The sequence below is a fragment of the Sapajus apella genome, unplaced genomic scaffold, assembly GCF_009761245.1.
Source record: "Sapajus apella isolate SASKATOON/1434 unplaced genomic scaffold, GSC_monkey_1.0 scaffold21, whole genome shotgun sequence".
Classification (NCBI taxonomy): Eukaryota; Metazoa; Chordata; class Mammalia; order Primates; family Cebidae; genus Sapajus; species Sapajus apella.
This window is the reverse complement of record NW_022436961.1, coordinates 3,977,408-3,991,930: the sequence shown is the minus strand read 5'-3', so window position 1 is coordinate 3,991,930 and position 14,523 is coordinate 3,977,408. Positions and strand designations below refer to the sequence as shown.

General features: G+C 43.9%; 1 protein-coding gene across 2 annotated transcripts in view; it reads left to right on the top strand.

Annotated features, from left to right (window-relative positions):
• The window catches only part of IDO2 (indoleamine 2,3-dioxygenase 2), a 62,375-nt gene that overhangs the window by 19,440 nt on the left and 28,412 nt on the right, over positions 1-14,523 (top strand). Inside the window, exons 3-5 of one of the 2 annotated variants that reach the window (XM_032288126.1) lie at positions 5,339-5,458; positions 9,009-9,127; positions 11,870-11,884. In XM_032288126.1, coding sequence (XP_032144017.1) covers positions 5,339-5,458; positions 9,009-9,127; positions 11,870-11,884 — 254 coding nt within the window. The remainder of the gene's footprint in view (positions 1-5,338; positions 5,459-9,008; positions 9,128-11,869; positions 11,885-14,523) is intronic. The other variant, XM_032288127.1, reaches the window with a different exon arrangement.

Here is a 14,523-nt window from a genome sequence, read left to right as displayed (position 1 = left end):
GTTAAGAAGAAGTCAATGTCTAGTTTGAAAGGACAGGTTGACTCTATGGTTAGGGGCTAATGCAGCTGGTGACTTAATTTCAAGCCAATGCTTATTTACCATTTCCAAAACCCTAGGGCCCTTACCAGTTATGCTTAATCTACTCTGCCTGTGCTCTGTAAAGGGAACAATAAAGCCTGGATGATAGCATATCTATTTACAGCATATTTTACTGAATATTTTAAGCTCAAGCTGTTGCGAACTACTGCTCAGAATAAAGATTCCTTTCAAAATATTACTGCTCAATAATAATGGCTCTGACCATCTAAGAGGTCCGATGGAGATGTACCAGGAAATAAATATTATTTTCATCCCTGCTAACAAATTTATTCTGCAATCTGTGGAACAAGGAGTCATTTTGGCTTTCAAGTCTTATTATTTAAGAACTATTCTTTGTAAAGCTATTCCTGTCACAGATAGTGATTCCTCTGAAGAATCTGGGCAAAGTCAAATGGAAATCTTCTGGAAAGAATTCACTCTTCTAGATACCATTAAAAACATTCATGATTCATGGAGGAGGTCAAAATAAAAACATTAACAGCAGTTTGCAAGAAGTTAATTTCAACCCTCATGGATGTTTGAGGGGTTCAAGACATCAGTGGAGATAGTCACTGCAGATGTGATGGAAATAGTAAGAGAACTGGAATTAGAAGTGGAGCCTGATTTTGTAACTGAGTTGCTGCAATCTCATGATTTAACTTTTTTATTTTTTTATTTTTTTGAGACAGAGTTTCACTCTTGTTGCCCAGGCTGGAGTGCAGTGGCCCGATCTCGGTTCACTGCAACCCATACCTCCTGGGTTCAAGCAACTCTCCTGCCTCAGCCTCCTGAGTAGCTGGGATTACAGGTGCCCACCACCATGCCCAGCTAATTTTTTGTATTTTTAGTACAGATGGGATTTCACCATGTTGGCCAGGCTAGTCTTGAACTCCCGGCCTCAGTTGATCTGCCCACTTGGCCTCCCAAAGTGCTGGGATTATAGGCATGAGCCACCATGCCTGGCCTCATGATTGAACTTTAAGAGATAAATTGCTTCTTATGGAGCAAATAAAGTAGTTTGACAACACAGAATTACTCCTGGTGAAAATACTGTTTGAACTGCTGTTGAAATGTTGTTGAACATTGTTGAAATGATAAAATAAAAATTTAGAATGTTGCATAAACATAGTTGACAAAGCAGCAGTGTTTTTTTTTCTTCTTTTTGAAACAGAGTCTTGCTCTGTCACCCAGGCTGGAGTGCAGTGGTATGATCTCAGCTCACTGCAACCTCCACCTCCGGGGTTCAAGTGATTCTCCTGCCTCAGCCTCCAAAGTAGCTGGTATTACAGGCACCTGCCACCACCCCTGGCTAATTTTTTGTATTTTTTGTAGTGACAGGGTTTCACCAAGTTGGCCAGGCTGGTCTTGAACTCCTGACCTCATTATCTACCTGCCTCAACCTCCCAAAGGGCTGAGATTACAGGTGTGAGCCATAGAGCCAGGCTGATTAACTGCAATGTTAAAAGAAGTTCTACTGGGGGCCGAGTGCGGTGGCTCACATCTATAATCCCAGCACTTTGGGAGGCTGAGGCAGGCAGATCATTTGAGGTCGAGTTTGAGACCAGCCTGGCCAACATGGTGAAACTCTGTTTGTACTAAAAATACAAAAATTAACTGGGCATGGTGGCAGGCACCTGTGATCCCAGCTATTTGGTAAGCGGAGGCAGGAGAATTACTTGAACCTGGGAGGCAGAGGTTGCAGTGAGTCAAGATCTCACCACTGCATTCCAGCCTGGGTAATAGAGCAAGACTCCATCTCAAAAAAAAAAAAAAAAAAAAAAAAAAAGTTCTACTGGGGAAAAACTGCTAACAAACACGTTTCATGCAACGGAAAAATCTTTTGTGAAAGTCAACTGATGTGGCCAACTGCCTTGTTATTTCCTTAACAAATTGCCACAGCCACCCCAATCTTCAGCAACCAGCATCTTGAACAGTAAGTAGCCATCAGCATCAAAGCAAGGCTCTCCACCAGCAAAGAGATTTTGACTCACTGATGGCTCAGATGATCATCAGCATATTTTAGCAGTAAAGTACTTTATAATTAAGGTATAAAACACTTTATAATGTACATTGTTTTCTAGGCATAATGCTATTGCACACTTTATAGTGTGAAGATAACTTTTATATGCACTGGAAAACCAAGAAGTGTGTGTGATTTGCTTTATTGGGATAGTCACTTTATTGTGGTGATCTGGATATGATCCCTGAATATCTCCAAGGTATTTTTGTAGAGATGGGGTTTCACCATGTTGGCCAGGCTGGTCTCGAATTTCTGACCTCATGTGATCTGCCCCCCTCAGCCTCCCAAAATGCTGGAATTACAGCTGTGAGCCACCGTGCCTGTTCAATAATATATTGTTCAGTGGTCATATGTATGTGAATTTTGAAGTATATATAAATAGCAAGAAAATAATGAATACACAATTCAGCAAATAGATACCCTTGAGGAGTAAGCAGCTATTACAATGAATGAGAGGTACAGGGAGGGTTCCAAAAATTTTGGTCAAGTTCTGTTTCTTAAGCTGAGTGATGAGTACATAAGTGTTTGTTTATGTATACTCTTTAGGCTGTAAATAGGCATTACGTGTGTTTAATTTATATTCATAGTATATAAATTCATGAATTACTTCTAATAGGAAGTTATAAAATATACTTCAAAATGTTCAGCAGAAAATAATGCAAACATATTTCCCTGAATCGTGTCGCAGATTCTAAAGAAATGTTCATGACGGTTCTGAGACGCTCCTCAAACTGCATTTTTGTTTTAAGAGGGAAAATCACATATCTGGCCCTCCCAAACTGAGGTCAGAGACTTTCAAAATGTTAGTTGAGTAGCATTAAGAAAAGCATTCAAGATAGAGTACCTTTCCATTGTGATGGAAACCCACAAAATAGTATTTCTGGTTTTAGCTCAACATTATTTCTACTAATTCATAGACTTTTAATACACCAGTCATCAGAGACAAATAATTTTGTGCTCATGTCCTCAAAGTCATTTACAATTCAGAACAAATTGACTTAGGAATAAAATGTCATCAATATTTTTTATTAATTTGTGAGAAAAGTATTAATAATTTTCTAACAGTATATCTTTCCAATCGGTCTAGCCATAATAAAAATAATTATATAATGTTCAAAATAAATTATTAAACAAAAAACAATAAACTGAAAAAATTTTAGAACATATGTATTAAAGATTAAGATCCATAATACAAAATGTATTCTATGAGATCAGTAAGATGAATGATTGACGGGGAAGGATGGGCAAATCATATAAATAGTTAAGATACTGAAAGATATTTGAATTGATGATAAACAGGCAAAAATGCTCAATCTCAAGAATAAACCAAAAATGCTAATGAAAACAGTAAAATATCTGGTGTTTGGACAAGACAGGCTTGTAAAAGTTGCCATGCAAGACACCTACGAAATAAGTTCACTCAGTCCTGGGAAAACAATGAAAGATCTGGTTTTGCCTAAGAGATTGTCAATAAATTTAAAACGTACTTAATAAAAACTGCTGTTTTACTGCTCATCTGATTCCTGTTAAAAAGCAACATCTCAAGGCCGGGCACAATGACTCACACCTGTAAGCCCAGCACTTTGGGAGGCCAAGGCGAAAGGATTGCTCCAGCTGAGAAGTTTGAGTTTGAGACTAGCCTGGGCAACATAGTGAGGCCCCCATCCCCACAAACAGTTTTAAAATTAGCCAGATGCAGCGGCACATGCCTGTAGTCCCAGGTACTCAGGAGGCTGAGGCAGGAGGATTGCTTGAGCCCAGGTGTTCAATGCTGCACTAAGCTATGATTGCTCTACTGCACTCCAGCCTGGGCAACAGAGCAAAACTCTGTTTCTAAAGCAAAGCCTAACAAAGCAAAACAAAACAAAAGCAACACCTCAACAGTCCTCCCTCCAGCTGTGCCTCCCCTGCAAGCATAGAGCACATTCTAGTTGTGATTCTGAAAGCCAATTTTATTTTTATTTTTAATTTTTGTGGGTACATGGTGGGTGTATACATTTATGGGGTACATGAGATGTTTTGATACAGGCATGCAACGTTGAATAATCACATCAGGGTAAACGGGGTGTTCATTACCTCAAGGATTTATCCTTTCTTTGTGTTACAATCCAATTACACTTTCAGTTAATTTTAAATGTACAATGTAGCCCCCTGTTGTGCTATCAAACACCAACTCTTGTTCATTCTATCTAACTGTGTTTTTGAACCGATAGGGATGGTAAATGAGAGCCCATTTTTGGGAGGCAGAAGCCCGCAGTCTGGCCATGGGGAGCGACTGTCCCCTGGCCGAAGGCGGGTGAAGGATCCACCGCAGAGAGTCCCCCAACTTCAACCCCGGGCCTGCGCCAGAGAGCAGCTCCGCGCCCACGTGGCAGTGCCTGGGGCTGAAATGGACACAGAAAACACCCCCTGCGGCCCTCCCTTCTGGCGCTTCGGACCCGGGAGGGGGTCACCGGGGAGGTGCCCACCCGGGAAGTCAAGATCAGGCAGTGTCTAGAGCTGGGGAGTGGGCTGGGGCGGGACAAAGAGGCGAGCAGAGGGGGCGCGCCTGGAAGCCCAGCTCACAGGCTGCTGCTGTCAGGCAAGGCCCAGGAGAAGCTGCCGATTTTTGGCAGGACTGTCACTGTTGAGTAACTTCTGTGCCGGGTGTTGCTTTCAACCACGTTACCGCCCTTACGCGTCACAGTGAGGCTGCGTGGCACCCAGGCTGTGGCCCTGGAGGACGGGCGGAGGTGGGGTGGGACGCCCCAGGCAGGGTCAGGGGTTGTGTTCTGCTCCGGTCTGATGGAGAGAGGAACACCCATCGCACAGGGCTGTCGCAGGATCAGCGATGGCAAGCAGGCCACAGCGTTTGGATAAAACAGGCTCGTAAAAGTTGCCACGCGAGACATCTGGGAAAAGGTTCCCTCCGTCCTGCGAGTTAAGCATCTTACAACATTCCAGCCAAGCGGGGGCTTCGGGATGGAGACGGGAGGCTGGCACAGCCATGGGGACAAGCTGCGGGCTCGGGTGGGTGGTTAGATACTTCCTGAGCCAAGTCGTGTGGACCACCTCCCATACTGCAGGGTCCTGGGTCTGGGGATAAATGGGTGTGTGTGCGGGCTCTTCGTTCCTTCATTAAAATATAACCCATTGCCTTGCATCCAAAGGCCCCTTCACATCCCAGGTCCCCAGTCTCCGCTCCCTCCCCTGTCCCCGTTCCCATTCCTCCTCTGACGGTATTTGGACCTCCACGAACAGATGCCCCTGCTGAGCTGCCAGTTCCTGAAGGGTCACCGGGAGGAGCGCCTGGCCCACCTGGTCCTGAGCTTCCTCACCATGGGGTATGTGTGGCAGGAAGGAGAGGCGCAGCCTGCCAAGGTGAGGGCCAGAGAGCGGCTTCTCCTGTTACTCGGCAGGTTGGCTGCACCTCGAATAACGGGCGCTCTGCTAGGTGCTATGCTGTTTTCCTGGAAAATGGGTGTTTTCTTCTTCTCGATGGGCATCAGTTGAAGCAAGGGTGAAGGGCCCATTTATTTTATGACTATTATTTATTTTTTATTTTATTTGGGGATAGTCTTAGTCTAACACTCAGGCTGGAGTGTAGTGGGGTGATCCTGGCCCACTGCAACTTCCCCTCCCAGGTTCAAGCAATTCCCCTGCCTCAGCCTGTGGTAGCTGGGACTACAGACACCTATCACCGTGCCTGGCTAATTTTTGTATTTTTAGTAGAGACATGTCTCACAATGTTGCCCAGGCTGGTCTAGAACTCTTAACTTTGGGTAATCCACCTGCCTCAGTCTCCCAGAGTGCTGGGATTACAGGCATAAGCCACTGCACCCTGCCTGAGGGGGGGCCTATTTAGATGAAGGTTTTTTTCTTTTTCAGAATAAGAAGGTAATTTGTTTTTTAAACTGATAGCTATTTCTTCCTCTTATAAGCTTTTGAATTTTTTTTTTTTTTTTTTGGCACCGTCTTCCAAGAATGTTTGAAGAGCTGCATTTCAAGGTAGATTGCTTTTTTGCTTTAAAACAGGGTCGCACTACGTTGCCAGGCCAGAGTGCAGTGGTGCAATCACAACTCATTACAACCTCAACTCTTTGCAGGTCCAAGCAATCCTCCCACCTCAGCCTCCTGAGAAGTTGGGGGGCTACCAGTACATACCGCCACACCCAGCTAATTGTTAGAAATTTTTTGTAGAGATGAAGGTCTTGCTCTTTTGCCCAGGCTGGTCTTAAACTCCTGGCCTCAAGTGATCCTCCTGCCTTTGCCTCCCAAAGTGCTGGGATTATAGGCGTGAGTCACCATGCCGGGCCTGAAGACAGACTCTGAGAATTCATAGAAGCCTTACAGCATCTTGTACTCTTATGTATATAAATTATCTAGGTTACACTTCCTAATCCTGTGAAATAAATAGAGCCCTACCGGCTCATTTTACAACTGAAAACCACAGGCATTGAATTCCTTAAGCAAGGTCAGATAGCAAATTAGTGGAAAAGCCAAGGTCAGCACCCAGATCTTCTCATTTTCCTAGCGCAGCCCTCATTCCCCAGGGGCCACATTGATATTTACAACACTCATCTTTATTTTTTTTCATGCTGCTTTCTATCCAGCCAATCATTAGCCAGTCTTTTTTTGAGATGGAGTTTCACTCTTGTTACCCAGGCTGGAGTGCAATGGCGCCATCTTGGCTCACCACAACCTCCGCCTCCTGGGTTCAAGCAATTCTCCTGCCTCAGCCTCCTGAGTAGCTGGGACTACAGGCATGCGCCACCATGCCCAGCTATTTTTTGTATTTTTAGTAGAGATGGGGTTTCACCATGTTGACCAGGATGGTCTCAATCTCTTGACCTCATGATCCACTCGCCTCGGTCTCCCAAAGTGCTGGGATTATAGGCATGAGCCACCGCACCCGGCCTAGTCAATTTTTTAAAAATTCATCTAAATCTCCTTTGAATCGTTGTATAACTTTGTACAGTTTCCACCCACAGTGTCAGTTACTATTCCTTTTCATTTCTAAAAGCATGCCTTTCCCAGAAATCAGGGAGTTTCCCTTGTCCTAGAACTCCACGATGAAGAACCTGTGCCCATTGTATTTGCCTCACTGATCTTACCTTTTGTCTCTCAGGGAAACACATGAGACTCAGGGAAGAGGAAAGTGTAGAGTCACTTCAGCCTTGTTATTTGTCAGGGCATCTTCTCTTTTTTTTTTTTTTTTTTTTTTTTTTGAGGCAGATTTTTGTTCTTGTTGCCCAGGCTAGAGTACAGTGGCAGTGGTGTGATCTCAGCTCACTGCAACCTCTGCCTCCCGGGTCCAAGAGAGATCTTCCTGCCTCAGCCTCCTGAGTAGCTGGGATTATTACAGGCAACTGCTACCACACCTGGCTAATTTTTTTTTTTGTATTTTTAGTAGAGACGGGGTTTCACTGTGTTGGCCAGGGTGGTCTTGAACTACTGACCTCAGGTGATCTACTGACCTCAGGTAATCCACCCACCTCAGCCTCCCAAAGTGCTGGGATTACAGGCATGAGCCACAGCACCTGGCCAGTATATCTCATTTTTAAAACAGTTTGTCTGATGCTGAAAAGTTTGAAGTCTAGGCACATCCCAGTGGGTTCTCTTTATACCATCCCCTCCCCAGACCATTACCCTAACTTGGGGTCTGGGGGAGAGAAGACTGATGTTGGGGGGGAAGCCTCCAGCGCCCAGTTGTGTCCTGGTAGTTCCAGGGGACCAGCGAGGCTCCTCATCCGCCACCCTGCCTCGGATCACCTTTCACTTCCTTTATTTCTCCTCCCTTGACTTTTTAGCTCAGAAAGTACCTGGCTTTCCAATGCCTTCTGAGGAAAGTTTACCCAAGGTTCACATTGCAAAACACTTTAAAGTTCTTTGCTGTTTTCCACCCATGAAACAATTCTGTCCCAAGTCTAACATTTCAAGGGAAACAAGAAGGCAAAAGCAGGGCATCCTTAATGGAAATTTTATCTTGAGGAGAAATGAAAATGGAGATGGAAGAGGGGGCACAGGGATGGGGCTTGAATCTAGACTCGTTCAGCCTTTACTCCGATAGAGAACCCCATGCAGCATTTCTGGAGTTGCAGCTGATAAAGCGCTTTGGAGCGTCCCTTGGATTAAAAAAAGCATAAAGGGGGTCTGTCCTGAGGGGGTTTCCTTGAAGGTGTTACTGGGTTTGACATGTAAAGTGAGAGACAGAGTCAGCTTCTCTGCAGGCTGAGGCAGTCTATCCTCATGCTTCTCTAGGGTGCTGGCGTCTCCCCTGGCTCATACCTGGTACACACAGAGGTTTCTACGTCCAGCTGTGTATCTCCTTCAGTCAATCAACCAATAAATCTATCATCTACCTATCAATTTACCTGCCATCTCTACCATCTATCATCTGTCTATCATTTGTCTATCGATCTATCATCTATTGAGCTATCACCTCTATCATCTGTGTATCTATGTCTCTCTCTCTATATATATATCTATATATCTATATATAGATATATACATATATAGATATGTATGTATGTATGTATTTCTATCCACCTACCTACTTATCTATCAAAATTTTTTCTATTGCTAATCTTTTTGGGCCCCAGTTTCCATTCACTTTTTTTGGTAATGCCTTTCTTTGCACAATCAGTTTGCAGAGGCTATGTTATATTCCATGTGTATGTGTGTGGTCCAACGTTGTAACTTTCACATATATTTCACTGTGTACTGGAGTATAAACAGTATTTCCACTGGGTCATTAACAGAAAGATATGTGTGAGGCGTATGAATGTGCATCACTCAGGTAATTCACGCTTGGTTCCCAGGTCATTTCTGTACCATAGGATTGCTGGAATAGAATAAAAGACAACTATGTTTATTTCCTCTGCTGCAATCTTTCTAGACTATGCTAATTGTCTGGATTTATATCTCAAAGGTTCTACCAAGGAATCTTGCCCTTCCACTTGTTGAAGTCTCCAGGAACTTGGGGCTCCCTCCTATCCTGGTCCACTCAGACTTGGTGCTGACGAACTGGACCAGAAAAGATCCAGATGGGTAAGGACGGAAGAGAATCCTTTGAATTTCCCCAGACAGAAACTCCACCAGAGGCAGTCTCGTGACTTTAGCTTTTCCCACAGGAAATGCCCAGGCATTTTTATAATTAGGGATATTCATATTGATAATCTGCTTCATGGTTCCAAAGAAGGGTTGAGCTGGACCAAAAATTCAAAAGTCACAGATTCTGGAAGTTTCCTCTCAATGCACTCTGACCACATTGGCTCAGACCATTTTGTCTTGTTTATTTCCATACCACGTGTCAATTTCTCAACCTGACCTTCAAGATCCTGCAAAATCAGATTTTATTTGTTCTTTCTCTTCAAACTGTTTATTCCCTAAGATGCCCTCCATTCATATTAGGTTAGAACCAGTGGTTTTGATAAGTAATCATTATACAGTGATCAGAAGTGAATGATTATTGAAGAAATCAGAGCAGATGCTCCAGGTGTGCTGGATTGAGAATTTGATTAACAATTCCATCTATTCCACCAAACTTACATCATTCCTTTGACAGTTGGTCTGGGAATAAGGGCATTTGTCTGTAGAAGGAATAGCATGAGTTTTTGACAAACAAGAAATTCAATAAACAGAATTGGACGGATGATGGAAAATGTTAAATTTTTCTTTCAGCTTCATTTTCTCGGCCAAACGAAAGAGACAGCACTTTCTTTTGTGGCTGATTACAGCAGCTGAAGTTTCATGGAGGTTGAATATGAGGAAGAACTTCCTCAGCCATGGTATTGCCAGAGGAGATGATGAGAATCCACTTAGAAGGGTTACATATTTAGCAGATAGCCCAGATTTTAGGAGTAATTTATGTGCCTTAACCAGGCACAGTGGCTCACCACTGTAATCTCAGCACTTCAGGAGGCCAAAGCAAGTAGATCACCTGAGGTCGGGAGTTCAAGGCCAGCCTGGCCAACATGGTGAAACCCCATCTCTACTAAAACTAAAAAAAAAAAAAAGCTGGGTGTGGTGGCAGGCACCTTAATCCCAGCTACTTGTGCAGCTGAGGCAGGAAAATTGCTTCAATCTGGGAGGCAGAGGTTGCAGTGAGCGAGATTGTGCCATTGCACTCCAGCCTGGGTGATGAGAGCAAAACTCTGTCTCAAAAAAAAAAAAAAAAAAAAAGTGCCGCATTGGAAGAAGTGAGATTGGGCCATCTCATCCCTCTCCGGAGCTCTGAGCCCTGGGGGTTTATGATTTCTGCAATTATGAATTGTAATCTTTAATTCATTCTGCTTTAGTAACAAAATGGGTGACCTTTGAAAGCTGCTGAATCTGGGTAAGAATTTGGATGGAAAAAATAATAAATATGTGTGCATAACTTATTTTGTTCAAGGTATTACATAGTGAATAAGCTGGATTTGTTATTCAAAGAGCAAGACAGAATAAGAAAAGGTTGAAGGGAAAATGAGAAAATGACTTTACTAGAACGGTAGTCAAAAATGCAACAACGGGTGGACGCAGTGACTCACACCTGCAATCCCAGCACTTTGGGAGGCCCAGGTGGGGGATCACATGAAGAGTCCAAGACCACCCTGGCCAACATGGCCAAACCGTCTCTCTTCATTAGCCAGGTGTGGTGGTGGGTGCCTGCAATCCCAGCTACTTGGGAGGCTGAGGCAGGAGAATCACTTGAACCTGGGAGGCGGAGGTGGCAGTGAGCCGAGATTTTGCCACTGCACTCCAGCCTGGGTGACAGAGGGAGACCCTGTCTCAAAAACAAACAAACAAAACAAAAACAAAAAAGCAACAACAAAAAAAACGATTAATAGTTTTCTAGGAAATGAAAGCGAAGTGGTAGTTTAATTCCAGAGATTCAGACTCACTAGTTATTCTGCTTGGTAATTATCTTTTGAAGCCTTTTAATATGCTTAGCACAGAGCTAAGTACTATGAAGAAATGAAATAAATAGAAGCAAAGTACTCCCCATGTGGGTTAAATAACAAGACACTCTATGACAAATGTCAAAGAGTGGTTCAAACAGCATGTCCTTTAGAATTTCAGAGGAATGACGTCAATGTAGGCTTCACAAGTCAGCAAAAATCTTGGTGAGGGGGCAGAGCTTGATGTAAGGCAAATCCTAAAAGTTGAGTAGGAATCGACTAGCTAGAACAAAATGTGGGTTTGTGGTAAAGACAAAAATGTAAGAGGAGTGAATTAATTAATTATTTAATTAATTTCTAAGACGGAGCCTTGCTCTGCCACCCAGGCTGGAGTGCAGTGGCATGATCTCGGCTCACTGCGACCTCTGCCTCCCAGATTCAAGTAATTCTCCTGCCTCAGCCTCCCGAGTAGCTGGGATTACAGATACCCACCATCACCCCCAACTAATTTTTGTATTTTTAGTAGAGACAGGGTTTCAACATGTTGACCAGGCTGCTCTCGAACTCTTGACCTCATCATCTGCCTGCCTCGGCCTCCCAAAGTGCTGGGATTACAGGCATAAGCCACTGCACCTGGCCTAATAATTTATTGAGATGGCCACAGGCCAAATATTCTGGGGCTGGAATGTGAGTGGAGATGCTGCCCACCCTTTATCATACAGCATCCCATAGTCCAGCCACAACCTGCGGAATTCATTAAGTGTGGATGTGTGTGTGTCTGCAGCGCCTTGAACACAAGTGTGTGTGACATGTGACCCTAGAAGTTATTAATACATCTCATTTACAAACTGAATTGTTCTTTTATTTTTTTTTTCCTCTTTGTGGTTACCAATAACTGAAATTGGGCTAGCTTCCTGGAAATTGGGTAAGTTCTCAGAAATCCTTTACTCACTTTAGAATCCAGGTCAGCTTTCAAATCGTACAATAAAACAAAGAAGAAGGCATGGTAAATTATATGTAAAGCACAATGTCAACTACATAAATGCATAAAAAATATACTAGAAGGAAATGTGCCTAGTATTCACAGTCTAAAAATTAACAGTCGCTGCCTCTTCCTTGTATGGATTGGGGATTTTTTTTTACTGTATTTTCCAGTCTGTACATAATAAAACAAGTAACACCCAATGTAAACAACACAAAATGAAAACGTTACCAAATTTCAGTGGCTCTTTGAAGTTTAACGGAATTTTTTTTTTTTTTGAGACTTAATCTTAATTCTGTTGCCCAAGTTGGAATGCAGTGGCGTGCTCTCAGCTCACTACAACCTCTGCCTCTGGGTTCAAGCAATTCTCCTGCCTCAGCCTCCTGAGTAGCCAGGGTTACAGGTGCCCACCACCATGCCTGGCTAATTTTTGTATTTTTAATAGAGACAGGGTTTCACTATGTTGGCCAGGCTAATCTTGATCCCCTGGCCTCAGGTGATCCACCCACCTCAGCCTCCCAAAGTGCTGGGATTACAGGCATGAGCCACTGTGTCCGGCTGAAGTTTAATGATTTGAAAAAAAGATTTCTCATCTCACGATAACTTCTGTGGGAGGCCAGATTGCAGGTAGTGGTTTCTCTGGCAACAGAAGAATCCCTTTGCAATACCTTGTTATTACATAGACTGGAGCTCATGGGGCAGGTCTGGTCCACACATCCTTAGGCTCCGCTTCTCCTGGCAAACAAACATAGCCTCTAATCCAATGTTGCCTCTTCTATCACCAAACCTGTCAAATAAGAGTGTCCAGTAGAAAAACTGGGCAGTTGGGTTTAGAAGGTGAAGACATCATTTCCCAAGCTAATGTCGCTGCTGGAACAATGTAAGTCTTGACTTTATCTTGGTTTGTTTTGGTTTGAAATTGTTTTTCATCTTTGTCTCATTCTTAAAATGTGAAGGGCAAATATGATCCAAAGAGTTAAGGTTTTAGGTTTTGTAGCTATTTTAATCCATTTAGATGACAGCAGGTCATTTAGAAATGATTCTTCTGTAACAGCCTTCCAGATTCCACTCGATTGTACAGGATTGGGTTTAGATAGATAGATAGATAGATGATAGATAGACAGACAGAGTTTGGCTCTGTGTCCCCACCTGTATCTCATGTCGAATTTAATCCCCGCATGTCAGGAGAGGGACCTGGTGGGAGATCACAGGATCATGGGCATGGATTTCCCCAATGCTGTTTTCATGATAGTGAGTGAGTTTTCACAAGATCTTCTTCTCTCTCTCTGTTTTTTGGCAATGGAGTCTCTATCAGCCAGGCTGGAGTGTAGTGGCACAATCTCGGGGTGCAACTTCTGCCTCTGGGGTTCAAGCGACTCTCCTGCCTCAGCCTCCCATGTAGGTGGGACTACAGGCGTGACCCACCACATCTAGCTAATTTTTTTTTTTTTTTGAGATGGCGTCTTGCTCTGTTGCCAGGCTGGAGCACAGTGGCACAGCCTCGGCTCACTGCAACCTCCGCCTCCTGGGTTCAAGCGATTCTTCCGCCTCAGCTTCCCTAGTAGCTGGGACTACAGGTGTGTGCCAAACACCCAGCTAATTTTTGTGTTTTTAGTAGAGACGAAGATTCACCATGTTGACCAGGATGGTCTCGATCTCTTGACCTCGTGATCCACCTGCCCTCCTCGGCCTCCCAAAGTGCTGGGATTACAGGCGTGAGCCACCACGCCCGGCCACCCAGCTAATTTTTGTATTTTTAGTAGAGACAGGATTTCACCATGTTGGCCAGGCTGAACTCGAACTCCTGACCTCAGCTAATTCACCCACCTTGGCCTCTCAAAGTGCCGAGATTACAGGCGTAAGCCACTGCGCCCAGCCAGTTCTCACAACATCTGATGACTTAAAAGTGTGACACTTGGCCAGGTGCGGTGGCTCACGCCTGTAATCCCAGCACTTTGGGAGGCCAAGGAGGGCAGATCACAAGGTCAGGAGATCGAGACCATCCTGGCCAACATGGGGAAACCCTGTCTCTACTAAAAATAAAAAACAGTTAGCTGGGCATGGTGGCACACACCTGTAGTCCCAGCTACTTGGGAGGCTGAAGTAGGAGAATTGCTTGAACCTGGGAGGCGGAGGTTGCAGTGAGCTGCGATCGCCCCATTGCACTCCAGTCTACTGCTTGGAGACACGAGACTCTGTCTCAAAAAAAAAAAAAAAAAAGTCTGACACTTCCCCCCACCTCCTGCCACCGTGTAAGATGCTTATTTCTCCTTCCTCCATGACTGAAAGTTTCCTGAGGTCTCCTAACCATGCTTCCCGTTAAGCCTAAGGATCTCTGAGTCAATTACACCTCATTTGTTTATAAATTACCCAGTTTCAGGTAGTTCTTTATAGCAGTGTGAGAACGAACTTATATATATTTATATGGATTAGAGGCAGCACTGGCCTAGTTGTGAAACTCTTTCCAGCCTGGTCCTGTGATTGGCTATATGACCCTGGGGAAGCTACTTTGTTTCTCTGGGCTGTGGTTTCATACCTGTAAAAAAAAAAAAAAAAAAAAAAAAAAAAAAAAAAAAAAAAAG